The sequence below is a fragment of the Saccostrea cucullata genome, unplaced genomic scaffold, assembly GCF_032062105.1.
Source record: "Saccostrea cucullata isolate Sc308-1 unplaced genomic scaffold, CSIRO_AGI_Scuc_v1 ctg2995, whole genome shotgun sequence".
NCBI lineage: Eukaryota > Metazoa > Mollusca > Bivalvia > Ostreida > Ostreidae > Saccostrea > Saccostrea cuccullata.
Genome location: NW_026934668.1, coordinates 1 through 14,620, shown reverse-complemented (window position 1 = coordinate 14,620; position 14,620 = coordinate 1). Strand labels below are relative to the sequence as shown.

The window sequence follows — 14,620 nt, the reverse complement described above, 5'->3', positions numbered from 1 at the left end:
TCCAGTATGTCATTGTTTGTTAACCATGTATTAATCGTCAAAATATAAAATTGGAATATATACTTTATACTTTTGACCACACACAGAGTTATTTTGACCGACCCCCCCCCCTCCCGAAAGTTGGGGATATTAATTTCAGTCTGCCCGTTCGTTTTATAATTCTGTCTGTCTGTTACACTTTTGTTTCGAGCAATATCTCGAAAAGCCTTTGAGCTTTTACAGTCAAATTGAAAAATATCTTTTAAGGTACATGTTTGTAAGAAGACGCTTTATCAACCGACAAATTACGAACGGGCATCCCCCTGGATTTATGATATGGCTATAATACCTGTGTATTAAAGCCATAAGAATTTTATTTTTCGCAGCATATGGCATTTTGAACAAGAATTTCTTTAAAGTTTTTGGGTTTTTGCAAATTGATTTTAGACCATAACTCCTTATTGTCCCGACCGCCCTTCGAAAAGTACCTCCCCCCCCCCTTCGACCCCTACTAGATCCGCACATACTATTATTTTTTATTACATGCCACAGAATGACATTTTTTAAAATTTTCCTTTCATTTCCCTTCTCGAACCCCTTTGCTCGTTTAAATGTCCAATGAAATGTATTGTAGCGTCACGGTAGCCACTACAACAAGACGTGGATTTGAGGTATCTTGTGGGGATTTTATCTATCGAAATCCCAATAAAATTGAAGAATTCAATAATTCAACCATGAATACAATAGAGTACAATGACTGATCCCCGTTTTTGGTTACGTTCGTTCGTAAGATGTCGGTGTTTTTCTATTTTGTGATCATACATGTTAGTTTTTTAATTCATTTCGTGCACCGTCCACTCATGTACTTTCAAATAAACTTTTAATTCTAAAACGAAAAATAAATCTTATAAAACTCAGTTAATTGTGTATTCATATTCTATTGGGTAATACTAGTCTAAATATCAACTGAATCGAACTGATAGTAAAATGAAGCATTTCCCGCAATAGTAATCCTTCGTTTAATAGCGTAAAAAAAAACGTTCTTGGATAGAATGAATAAAATGTTTATCGCATTTTTGAACAGTACAGTACTTTGCATTCTCTATTATTTCAAGTATACAAAAACTTACTTTAATTATTAATCTGTTTCACTATGAGCCAACATGTGTTATTTTGACTAACAATATCCTTGCGTTTATTTGGTGTTGACGTCATATTATTTTTCGATTTATTTTTCTTTCTTTTTTCGATTATGAATATCATATCAAAATATATATTACTTCAATATTCTACGATTTAACAATCTTTAAAAAATCTCAGAGAATATATATAAATTGTAAATTCTATGAAAATAATATTTTAACTAAATATAAACGTTCTTGTCTTTTTTTACAGCACTGATCACCATACAGTTGATCTACTGTGTCTGATCTTGTGTGTGTGTGTGTGTGTGTTTTATCATCCATATCTTTGGCCATATATGTGAGTTTTCACTCTTCTACTTTTAAATCAACTATATTTCCTTACAACGTGCTTTATAAAATTCAGGAAATTATGCAATCATATTCTATCGTGTAACACTGGTTTCAACCTTCAGTTATTGCAAAATAAAGCAATTTATTAATACATGTATAAGGCAAAAACGGCTTCTCCATTTTTTTTTTGTTCCACGTTTAGTTAATATGACTGAATAACATGTACACTATAAAACAATTAATAATGTAACATTTTTTCCTCGATATTGTTACTAGCCTACATTCATTGATATACTATGATTTTGATATCAAAGGAACATGTTTGTATCTTCAATATCTTTATTTGACTCAAAATATTAATATCAATTTTATACTATTTTGAGTTACTTAAAAAATTGTAATGTTTTTATTTGAAGGATTAAAAAAAGTTTATTTCCTATCCATTATATAATCCATATTTAATGCCAAGTGTTACTTTTAATTCAGTATTTTTTTTTTCACTATTGCGGGTGAGTTTAGTCTTCAATATTAAACCTTTATTTCAAAGTTGGATCATAAGAAGTCTTCATAACAGGAAAGAATGAAACTTTATGCTTTTATTTTCTTTTCTTTCTTGTTATTACTGAAGATATATGACAGTGTACCTGAAGGTTAGATGATACAAACAAAAATGGATGCGTGGATTGAATTTTTGTTTGAACATAATTTTATTGCAAATGATGCAAATAATGAATATAAAGAAAATGGAAAACTTTTGTGATGTTCAATATTCTTCCCTTTTGAAACTACCCTTATATTTCCATACAATATATTTCTTTTTTACTTTTAATTCCATTTATGTGCACCTTGAAAACAAAATTCAAAAGTAAGCTGTGAAACTTATTCATTTTATATAGCAAAACTTGACCTTTATTTCTAACATTATGGACCAGTTTGTATCATCTGACTTTGAGTACAGTATTATCTAAGCAACCGGTACTTGCCAGTAAAAGTGTTGAAGGTCTGATGCTTCAGGAGTTTTCGATCTATGTATCGTACCATTATGTTTCCTCATCAGTGTTGCAACTGACATATCCTGTATAGAATAAACAAAGCTACATATTGTTTGATTTTTTCAACGTTTATGCATATTCATAAGTTTATTATGAAAAGAACTTATCAGTTCCTTATAAAAAGTATCTCTGATATTCATTTATTTTCCGAAGTTTTTCTTTTTACCAACCAATATTTAATACAATGTTTGAAATGTCGTTAACTAAGGTGGGAATATTGTGTTTAACATTTTCAGTTTTGTGTACACAATGTCATGCTTATGGTAAGTGTTTTATGCACAATCTTAATCGATGATCCTGGATCATATAGTTTATACTCTATCCCTCTGGTTTTTTTCTGTTCGCCAAAAAAACTTTAACTTTCCAATAGTTTTTGATTGGTTGAAGCTAGGGATTTGATATTTCACGTTGGCAGAATCTTCTCTACAGCCAATGGAATTGTTTCAAAATTAATTGAACATTGATATAGATTCAGAGAGAACACACGTTTCAGCTGTAAATTATATTTGTCCCCGCTTGAAAAGTGGGGGATATTAATTTTGGTTCGTCCGTCCGTCCGTCTGTCCGTCCGTCTGTCATTCTGTCTGTCTGTAACGCTTTCATTTCCACACGATATCTCAAGAACCCTTTGAGCTTTCGCAATGAAATTTTGCATATCAACACCCTATGGACAAAAGAGGAACCCTATTGATTTTTAGGTCAAATGGTCGAAGCTCAAGGTCAAAAATTCAAAAATTCTGTCTGTTATAACACTTTCGTTTCCGTGCAATATCTCGAGAACCCTTGAAGCTTTTGCAATGAAATTTTACAAAACAACTCCCTGTGACCTGACAAAGCCCCCTATTGATTTTGAGGTCAAAAGATCAAAGTTCAAGCTCGTAAATTGATACATGATATCTGTTTGAAACACTATCCTTTCCGAACGATATTTCAAGAAGATTTTGAGTTTTTGTAATGTAATTGTATACCAAAACTCCCTAGGACATCTCTTACTCCTCTCAAGGTGTCCCGTTTGTTTTATTAGTATTTATTTCATTACATGTCGCTATTTTTTAAGCATGGGGAGAGTTATTACGTATAAAACAGGTTCTCGGTGGACTTTATATTCTAATTACATCTATTAGAACTGTTTAATAAAGGTTAAATTAGACACCATGCATTAATTGTGTAAAATTTTGACAATATCGAATATGAAAATATACATGTATGTGACTTCTTCTTTGCATATAATTTCTATCGGTTTAAAGCAGTTCCGTGGTCTAGTGGTATGTCTCTCGCTTCATACGTGAGAGCGCTCGGGTTCTCATCTCGGACGATCCAATTTTTCTTTTTTTCGAAATATTATCTTTTTATTAAATGATAGTATTCAGCATCTGAAATGAAAAATATATGAGGTCTGGCTTGTACAAACTCATACAATCATCATTACAGTTGTGATAAATATCCCATATAAGAAGAATCTTCTATTATACACATAATAAAGTATAAGCAATCAAATTTTTATAAATTATCCATATTGGCATATTTTATTTTCTTCTGTATACATGTACACATTTAATAATTCTACAAATTCAGTCAAGGGGATCCGACCCCCCCCCCCCCTCCCCCGAACTGCGCATGGTTTACTTTTTCCTTAAGCGGGGGCACAAATTCTCTGAATTAGCTTGTTCTTTTCTGTATTGTTTTAATTTCAGCATGCAACAAATGAGTCTTTTTACAGCACTGATCAATGCACAGTAGATCTACTGTTCCTGAAACGTTTTATCATCCTTATTTGGCCATGCATGTGGTTTTTCAGTTTCCTTCCGTGCATCGTTCATTTTTGTACTTTCAAGTAAACTTTTAATCCCTACACGGAAATCGAGCTTTATAAAATTCAGAAAATTATGCAAGTATATTCTATCTTGTAACACTGCTTTAACCTAAACTCATTGTAAAATGAAGCAATTTATTAATATAAGGCAATGAAACGGCCTGTCTATTTCATTTCTTTTTTTTTTGTTTCATTTTTTTGTTGTTTAATTAGATCGAATATTATGCATATGATTAATTATTCAAATTGTAACATTTTTTCCTCCTTATAGTTAGTATCGTACATTTATCGATGTAGTAATGATGTTTTCTTTTACATTTGGTATTAACATTACGCTCCTATCACATTATATTTAAAAGAAAAATTGTTAAGGGATCAAGGAAAATGAAGGGAAATAATAATAAAAGAATCGCATTAAAGGATGCAGAGTTACTCTAATCTACAATCTACGCCTCATTTAGAAAAAAAACTTAGCAAACAGGTTTTAGTCAAAAAACACGATACAATATCAAATGTTTGTAGAATTTGCAAAATCGGAAGGACTTCTTCAAGGGATCGGTTAAATTAATCCTTGATCTCAATATCTTATACAGCCTGGTTCCATGTCTCTGTCTTGCTTCGTAAACTTCGCTTTACCTGGGCCAGGTGGAGTACAGTAAAATGGATTCAGAGCGAATCTGCCCTAAATCTAAGCTCATTTTGACGTGGAATATGGCTGCACTTCCGTTGAAGACGTTCACTGTGACGTATTTTTCTACGTCGTCGACGTAATGTTTGATTGTTACATCGATATTTATTTCCATAATTAACGGTAATAACTGAAAAACCCACGATTTAACGTGCATTGTTCTAACGAATCAAAGGAAAACATGGAATGTAATCCACCTGACTCTCTTGCCTTGGCAAGAATGAGACAGCGGACCAGGCTATATCTTATACTGATATGGAAATCCACGGTTAAACAAGTTATGATCAAGGTAAGGGTTGTGCAACCGTGAAATAACTGGCATGGAATATATATTATTAAGAATATCATTATACTCTTAAGTTTGATTTATAGACAAACTAATGTTAATACAGAAACATACATTTCAGTGAATCTGGCTTTGAATAAACCAACATGGCAAGCAAATCAGTATAAAGTAGGAAACCAATTATTCCACTCCAGTAACGCCGTCGATGGATTGAAATCGAATCTCGAAGGGAGGGGAGGTCAATGTGCTTTATCAGTTGGACAAAACGGCCCTTCCACCTTTTGGGTGAACCTAGCATCAGTCTTTAGCATTCATGACATAAGGATTTATCTCAGAAACGATAATAACAAGTTAGGTACTGTCATGGATTGCAATTATGAATTAAGGAAAACTTTCATTAAAAAATATGATTTAAAATGAATGGTATCTTATTTAGAAATAAAATGAACTATGTTATCACACACAAGGAAAAATAATTCAAAGTATAATTATGTTTTTAAAAACAAAGTTTGGCCGACATTTCCATATATATCCTTTTCCTGCATTGCCTCTTGATTACACAAAACAGTTAAAATACTAGCTGAATATGAGAAGTTTTCATTTATTTTTCAAAAAGGTAAAAAAAAAAGAATGAAAAAAAATGCTTTGTGAAATGTACATTTTCCAATTGCAGATACGCCTGATCAGTTTATGAAAAGAAATTTAGGATTTTATGTTTATGTATCAAATACAACCAACCATTTAGACGGTTACCTTTGCTTCCATGATACAAAATATACCAAATCTACGATACCGACCATTGTTGATATATCTTGTCCAATCCATGGGCAGTACGTCATCTACTATAATGAGAGACTTCCAGGAGTTAAATATCCTGAGGATTATTCCAGTACAGCTTTCACTGACCTTTGTAAGATGGAGGTTTATGGTAAACTTTATACCGCGCTTCAAAACAGAAAAAAAAGTTATTAAATTTAAAATGTTTTAGCATCCCAAGACAGCAGTGATGTTGTTTTTTTTCTGATCATAAAAAATATTTTTGTTTTGGTAGCATTTCAGAATTTCTTATCTTACATTTTATTATCAACACAATATATACCATTTTTTATATATATTTCCAGGTTGCAAGACGGGATATTATGGATTTAATTGTTCTCTCTCTTGTCCTTACAATTGCAGACATTGTCATATAGAGTCTGGAGTATGTCTGCATAATATATACGGATATCAGGGACCTCAGAGAGTATTAAGTAAGAAAGAATATTAATTTCAGTATGACATGACACCCTGTGCTTGATCCATGATAACAAGTTCTATATATGTATACAATTATATATATCAAACCAAATATATACAAATATACGAGATCAAATTTAGAAACATTTTTTTATAATTATTATCGTTCACACTCCTAAAGCCTTCCTCACCCATCTCTTGTGTTTAACGGTCCACGCCCTACGGGTACCCATTTGTGCTTGTCACAACGTCCTTGATATGATGTTCATCACTAATCAAAGCGACTTAAGCGTCTGCAGTGCTGACTAGATACAGAAAACCGAGTATCTCAACAAGGCCACGGCCTAGTGTACCCTCTCTTTGTGTAGTCGCCCAGGGTGTAACCGTCGACAGCGCCAATCAATCGTATAACCAAACAGTATGTCGTAGACATAAAATTTTTCAGCTTGACACCAAATGCGCTGAATTGCTCAATTAAATATAATTGCTTTCTAATTTAAATTTATGAAAACAATTAAACTTGTATGAATTAAACTGTTTCGGACGGCAAAGCAAAATAAAGTACAATCTGAATAATTTATGAAATGTAAACGTGGTGACGATATTCAAAATTCTACCTATCTGCAACGATCGTTCTTAAATCATTTAACTATTTGTTTCTTTAAATCCATAATAAAGCATGAGTGAAAAGATAATTGTTGTAAAACTAACTTATTTTTTCATGTATAAAAACAATATTTTTTATTTAAGTATTAGATTAAATAGATATTGCATCAAACTTCAAAACCAGATTAAATCTGAGTAATGTATATGCAGCACAGTTACATGTAAGGTTACAATAAGGAGGCAGGATATAATGTATACGAGAAGTATTTACTACGACGTCAAACATAATATAAGTTATTCAAAGTACTATAAAATGAAATTCTTTGTTATTTCAAACGGCTGGATTGCAGTAGACTACTTAAACACTTATAATTACATGTACACCCAATGTTGTTGTTTGTAAAATCCAACACAATAATATATATACGATTCATCGATCGCAATGCGCTTGTCAATGTGACGTCATCTCTCAAAAAAATCGCTATTTATACACAGTGGGACGCTGATCAAGTCACATTTTGTAAAAAAAAAAAATGTCTTTTGCTCTCAAATGAAATATGATTTGCAGTTATATAAAAGACCATTAACTTGGATGCATTGTCTATTTTACTATCTTGTTTATACAATGACTATACATTCTCAAGACTAGTTATACTGTCGTGTTTTTGTATGCAGATTTCTTAAAAAAGCAATAGAAAGTCCCTGCTACATCGATTTATTGCAAAGGCATATATACTCTCGATGTATCTTGTCAAGTTTTTCCACATAAAAACTAAAGAAGCATTAAGATATTTAAACAATGCTGCAAACCTCATGAAAGATTGCTAATAAATTAATTATTGATATATTTAGTCTTAATTCATCTTGGGTTTCAACAATTACAAAAGAAATAAGGAACAAGATCGAGGAATCACGCAGTAATGTTAAAGCTCCCCGGGATTTAAATGCATTTAAAACGCAAAACTACATTACAAAGTTGTTTTTGAGTTTTATTTTAATATACTAAAGTACATGTATTCATATTCACATTCACATAGAGAGTTCTAAAAGTAATATATAACATATTTATTACGATATCACATAACCTCTTTGATTACATGACGATCACTTCTCTTTTTAAAGTGTTTCACAAAAAATGCGTCGGCGTAGGTAATAAACACAACTATTATCGAATTTTTATCACGTAAATAAACTTGCTGCATCCCTGTAAGCTCGAAATGTGCTCGAAAAGAAATATGCTATGACTCTGGTAAAAAATATTTCACACAAAATTCAGCTTACCGACAAATCCACTTAAGGACAGACGAGACATTACTTAATAATAGATAATTTTTTCTAAGAGTTTGTAATTGAAGTGTTGCTACTTACATGTAACAAGTTTACTCACACAAAATTGCGAAATCACAGATCGGGGAAATTTTATCTCTCTTATATTTACCAAATAAATATTTGGCGAAAATAAGGCATCGCAAAAAAACTGTTATTTACAGTATGGGTCAGTTGTTATGATAAAACATTCTTGTTTAATTTCCTCCTGTTATATTTTAGACTGCAGCAATGAATACTTTGTGCCAAACTCTTCTCTTCCCTGTCCTTGAACAAGTTAGCGCATATCTAAATTAGCACAATTTTTAATGTTCTTATTTAGGAGTATATGTGCAAGACATTTGGCGTTGTACTTGAATTAGCGAAAGCTTCTTTCCGCCCAAGGTGCTAAAAAGAATACACAGCCAAATAATTTAATTTTGGTTGTAACGCGTCATTTGATTGGATATAAAAAAAATTAAATTGTATAATCTGGTTTGCTTACATGTACATCACAATGACTTACGTAAAAGTCGTTTCAATCCGCTAGACCTTCCGTTTAAAATATGAACACTTTGAGGGCGTTTAATAGAGAGAATTTGTCTTGTTTCATATTCCTAATGATTGAAAATTTATCATTAATTTTCACGAAGTGGTTTAAAAAAAGCGTAAACTCCTCCACCCAAGTTATAGCAGTATGATTTGGGTTGCTATTTAATTCATTCCTTAAATATAATACGTTTACAGTATATTGCTCTTCCTTACACTTCATAATAAACATGTTAAGTGTATTTGGATTTAACATCAGCTTTAAAGTGTTTCACAAAAAATGCGTCGGCGTAGGTAATAAACACAACTATTATCGAAATTTTATCACGTAAATAAACTTACTGCATCCCTGTAAGCTCGAAATGTGCTTGAAAAGAAATATGCTATGACTCTGGTAAAAATATTTCACACAAAATTCAGCTTACCGACAAATCCACTTAAGGACAGACGAGACGTCACTTAATAATAGATATTTTTTTCTAAGAGTTTGTAATTGAAGTGTTGCTACTTACATGTAACATGTTTACTCACACAAAATTGCGAAATCACAGATCGGGGAAATTTTATCTCTCTAATATTTACCAAATAAATATTTGGCGAAAATAAGGCATCGCAAAACAAAAAAAAAACAAAACAAAAAAACAACTGTTATTTACAGTATGGGTCAGTTGTTATGATAAAACATTCTTGTTTAATTTCCTCCTGTTATATTTTAGACTGCAGTAATGAATACTTGGTGCCAAACTCTTTTCTTCCCTGTCCTGATAACTGCTGTTGCTGTCAGAGAGAAAAAGGAGAATGTCATTTGTGTGAAAACGAAAATGAGGGCCCTCAGTGTGAATTAGGTAACTAAACTTTTTTGCAACTGAGTAGGAGTATATTTATTTTTAATATGCTATTTTCTTTTATGGAAGAATGATATCAAACTCACAATCCCCACTACTGTAAGAATGTTCCATTTACATGAATACTGTAAATGTATTATATTTGACGTGTACGATATTTGGCGGGAACTGACTTTTGAACAAGTTAGCGTATATCTAAATTAGCACAATTTTAATGTTGTTATTTAGGAGTATATGTGCAAGACATTTGGCGTTGTACTTGAATTAGCGAAAGCTTCTTTCCGCCCAAGGTGCTAAAAAGAATACACAGCCAAATAATTTAATTTTGGTTGTAACGCGTCATTTGATTGGATAAAAAAAAATTAAATTGTATAATCTGGTTTGCTTACGTCACAATGACTTACGTCAAAGTCGTATCAATTCGCTAGACCTTCCGTTTAAAATATGAACAATTTGAAGGCGTTTAATAGAGAGAATTTGTCTTGTTTCATATTCCTAATGATTGAAAATTTATCATTAATTTTCACGAAGTGGTTTAAAAAAAGCGTAAACTCCTCCACCCAGGTTATAGCAGTATAATTTGGGTTGCTATTTAATTCATTCCTTAAATATAATACGTTTACAGTATGTTGCTCTTCCTTACACTTCATAATAAACATGTTAAGTGTATTTGGATTTAACATCATATCAATGATAGAAATAAATGTCATATTATCAGATAATATATATCTGGCAGATACAGTGTACAGGGCTTGACGAATATGTTTTAATGGTATAAAGCAGTAGCTGTTCCAATTCCTTTAAGATCGTTATTAAGAAATAAGGTATCATTTTTTGAGTTTTATTGCGATGTAAAACGGGTTGGTCACGTGATCAAATCCCATACTTTATGGAAGATTTGATCATGTGCCAACCCGTTTTACATCCCAATAAAACTCAAAAAATGATACCTTATTACTTATATTTACATTTGTGACTTATTCATATGTTAAATTTGCCTGATTGTGACTTTAAAAGTGTGAAATGCATTTTTTTCAAACCCAACGGCATGTATGTAATCCACTGAACGCGCGTCGACCCTTTATGACGTCACCGAGAAATTACGTCGAACGTTTATCCATACGCACAACTATGACCTTTTGACCCCGTACTTGTATTTATACAGTTATAAAACGATTGCTTTCAGTAGTGTTATATAAAGGAAAACATTTGCAAATGTAAATATATAAATATAAACCTAACATTACTTAAGCTCAAACGTTTCTTATCATGTAAGCTTGGGTTTCCACTTGCCTCAACAGGTCGACACAGCAAATAAGATTAAAATGTATCTGTTTTTTAACTATCAGACGTCAAAAAAAGAAACAACTAATAGGTACCAATGTTTCAGTGAGGTTATGGTGCCAATTGTACAAATAGTCCGAAGGACATCATCATAATCATGGGTATTACGATTGAAAAAAAATATCCCGTGGCATTTCGTTTTTTTTTTATTGTGGAAATTTACTATGAATATTGAATCACATTTTCATGTTATCGAGCATCATGATTTAATATTTTAATTAAATAAATGATGTTATTAGTTTCCTACCGGTGTAACCGTGGGGGAGTAAAGTTTTCCTCTCAGTCAGTCTGTCATTGAGTTTTTGATGAAATATTGGCAATTTTCTTTTATAATTGTCTTTACTATCGGGTTCGTGATTCACTAAATTAAAATTCAAACGAGCTTCTGTCCTAAAGAGGATAGGGAAAAACGGTAGGAAATGTATTGCTTATAAAAATTGCTCTCAGAATACTTGTTTGATTACATTTTAAAATACTGCTGAATCAGATTCAATCATTTACATTTTGATTGTAAAGTGCATTTATTCACCAAAAACAATATCAAAACATTGCTGTTTATATTTTGCCTTTTAAAAGCAGGTTTTACGATTTTACCTTGTAGATAACGCACACGATGAACCAGATTGGCAGTTCAGATTTTATGTTGTAGTTGGAACTTTCTTGGGTTCGGTTACATTGAACACTTTCTTACTGGCTTTACTCTGCCTAAAGCGGTAGGTAAAATGAACAGTGATCTTTCAACCAATTTAGTATATGTATGGTTACGTCAATGTAATGGAGTAAATTGAAGATTTTCTTGGAGTTTGAAATATATTTGTCGATAAAATATTTTTTTATTATTTTCAAGAAATAGAAGAAAGAAAATGAATGTACACAAAATGATAACAGAAGTGCCTAACCCACTACTTAATGAAGCCAATGTCATTTACGATAATCCTGACGGATACGTAGTTGGTGATTATCAGGAGCTTGAAGCTCTAAGGGTCTCCTCTTTGTATGACTCACTCCAACAGCAGAGGGATGAAGGACCTGATTTAAGAAATGAAAAATAAATGGGATGTGTTGTGCAACTGTTCTGTAAAACGTATTTTGATTGAAAAAATGGACTGATGTTTGTGGAAGTGAAACAGATTCAAACGAGCGAAAACTTTTGATTGTGATGATATAAAAGAAAGACGCAAAAAAATCCTTAATGACTTTTCTTTACTACTATATTTGAATAATGGACTCGAATATTTGGTATTTAATATCAATGAATCGAAAGAGTGTTGTATTTTGTTATATATATTTTGAACATCATTGGTACATGTAGCTTGAAGTTGATCAATTTGATTTAATTAATGTAGATTCCTTTTTAAAAAAAATCCAAAACAACAACCTTTTTAGGGGAAGCGGGCGATTCTACAATCTTGAGCCTTTGAATTACAATCAGAGTGATAAAAATGGGTAGCAATATCATGGCGAGATCGGAAGTATATGACTATTATTTGTATATCCACCAGACCCGATTTTTTTCTCATGTTCAGTCGTATGGCACATTAATATATCGTCAAAAGTCCATTTCTTTCAGGCAATCACAATTCATTTAACAAAGATATCATCTTCCAATGGGCAGTGCAAATGTACACAACTGAAAACATTGTTGATAAAGAAGTTTTAAGATGAAAATATGTTACAATTTTCATTTTATTAACCTTTTCAACGTTTCCTTATTCAAGGGTATAAATTACATTATTAATTTTCAAAACATTCAATAGAGCATTTCCTTAATTATACCATCTATAAAGTGTTTGATATTCCTAATTTTAGTCATAATTTCTTGAATAACCAGTCTTGTTCTGTAACTGAGTGTGCGAAAATGCAAGCTTAGCAATCTATTTATTTCATTACTTTGCATATGTCTTAGCAGTGTTTATCTCTTTGTTATTGTCATTTTTTCAATAAACATCCATAATTTCTTTCATCAAAATTGTTTGTTAAATTGATGCCTGTGATTTAGATCTAACTGGAAGGGGACTCAATCTCATTCTGCGATACGCCGTTACGCAATATATTTTCATTCACTGTCTTATTTATTTCTAAAGTACCTTACAATATGAATGTGTCGATTTATCTATGTCGTAAATGCCCGATATACACGCGGATGCATTTATAACAATGTCAACGAATGTATGCACGGGTCAATGTCTAGTTTTATACAAAACGGAGCTGATCCATCGCCGGTGAACATAAGTTTTGTGACCGCTTAATGAACATTAATGTCCACACACAAAAAATGAGAACAGTTATTTCCTCTTCAATATTACCGTTGTGGTATGCACAGTCGGCAGTGCACTTGCACCGTAATCGGAATGTAGTGAATTCGAATCTCGACTGCGACTGACCTAATTTGATGAAGAAAAATTGCAAGCATTTGTTACTTCGCCTCTCGATTAGTGAAAATTGGAAGTCTTTGGATGAATACTATAAAACCAAGCCTCCGGGTTGCGATAGGCGTTGGTACGATAAAGATCCCTCACATATATGACCCCGAGTACAGTGTAAAGATTAAAATTTAAAGTCTTTCGGTGGTATATAGTGACTTCTCAAAACGAGTAAAACCTTCTCGGATGGGAAGTTAAATGATATACAAAAATTAAATCCTTTTAAAAATTTCAATTTTTCAAGGCTGAGTCTAACTATTTCTATCTAAGAAACCTGATATTCTTTCTTTCTTGTTCTTTAGTTTTATTTTAATTATTTCACAATAGAATAATTAAATGCTTGCAATCTTATCTTGATATCTTAAAGGGTGATCTTTTTTATGTCACATAACATATTTAAACACTTGAAATAAAAGTTTGGATCCTATGAGTGGTAATTATGTTTAACATTTGGATAATGATACATTCTTATTTTAAATAATTAACTTTAAAAGACTAGCCATGGGTACCAATGCGACAAATTGTTATAAAGAAAGAGCAAATAAACAAAATAATCGTCAAAATTTACAGAGCATAATACTGAATACAAGGTTATCCCTCATGTTATTTTCGCCCTTTTGACACTTGCAAACAGTTTCATCCCGTTTATAATTCATCCAGTCATAGTTTGTTTAAGATATTTTACTGTATGCTTTGAATTCGCCTCATTTTAAATACACCCTCTCGTGTCAAGGGCGAAAAGGCAGAAAATAAAACCAGGGACAAAAATGTCCGTTTATACGGTATATTATATTATACTTTTTTAAAGGTCACAGTAGAAAGCAAAAGAAATCTCACATTACTACATAATTTGAATAAGGTTAGATAATTTTGACTAATACTGTTATAAATTTAGACTTTACAGAAAAACATAGCCCCCAAACACTTCCTGAATATATTGCCCTTGAAATATTAACATACAATGTACAAATTCTTTGCAATAAATTCAACAATTATTTGTATGATGGTTTAATTGATTG

At 31.8% G+C, this 14,620-nt stretch overlaps 2 protein-coding genes across 2 annotated transcripts; both read left to right on the top strand.

Annotated features, from left to right (window-relative positions):
- The first annotated feature begins 2,660 nt into the window (after positions 1 to 2,660).
- On the top strand, positions 2,661 to 6,624 carry LOC134241152 (uncharacterized). Its single transcript, XM_062723233.1, has 4 exons — positions 2,661 to 2,769; positions 5,415 to 5,648; positions 5,967 to 6,221; positions 6,415 to 6,624. The coding sequence occupies exons 1-4, from the start codon at positions 2,691 to 2,693 to the stop codon at positions 6,558 to 6,560; spliced, it is 714 nt and encodes a 237-aa protein (XP_062579217.1). The 5' UTR covers positions 2,661 to 2,690; the 3' UTR covers positions 6,561 to 6,624.
- Positions 6,625 to 9,662: 3,038 nt separating this feature from the next.
- LOC134241155 (uncharacterized) lies at positions 9,663 to 12,932 on the top strand. The gene is made up of 3 exons (XM_062723236.1): positions 9,663 to 9,834; positions 11,780 to 11,891; positions 12,026 to 12,932. The coding sequence occupies exons 1-3, from the start codon at positions 9,663 to 9,665 to the stop codon at positions 12,228 to 12,230; spliced, it is 489 nt and encodes a 162-aa protein (XP_062579220.1). The 3' UTR covers positions 12,231 to 12,932.
- Positions 12,933 to 14,620: the final 1,688 nt, after the last annotated feature.

Coding starts and splice junctions, on each gene's coding strand:
- LOC134241152 (XM_062723233.1), top strand. CDS start 2,691: ATGTTTGAAATGTCGTTAACTAAGGTGGGAATATTGTGTTTAACATTT. Junction 5,649..5,966: donor AAACGATAATAACAAGTTAG/GTACTGTCATGG, acceptor TTCCAATTGCAG/ATACGCCTGATCAGTTTATG. Junction 6,222..6,414: donor TTGTAAGATGGAGGTTTATG/GTAAACTTTATA, acceptor ATATATTTCCAG/GTTGCAAGACGGGATATTAT.
- LOC134241155 (XM_062723236.1), top strand. CDS start 9,663: ATGATAAAACATTCTTGTTTAATTTCCTCCTGTTATATTTTAGACTGC. Junction 9,835..11,779: donor GGGCCCTCAGTGTGAATTAG/GTAACTAAACTT, acceptor TTTACCTTGTAG/ATAACGCACACGATGAACCA. Junction 11,892..12,025: donor GCTTTACTCTGCCTAAAGCG/GTAGGTAAAATG, acceptor ATTATTTTCAAG/AAATAGAAGAAAGAAAATGA.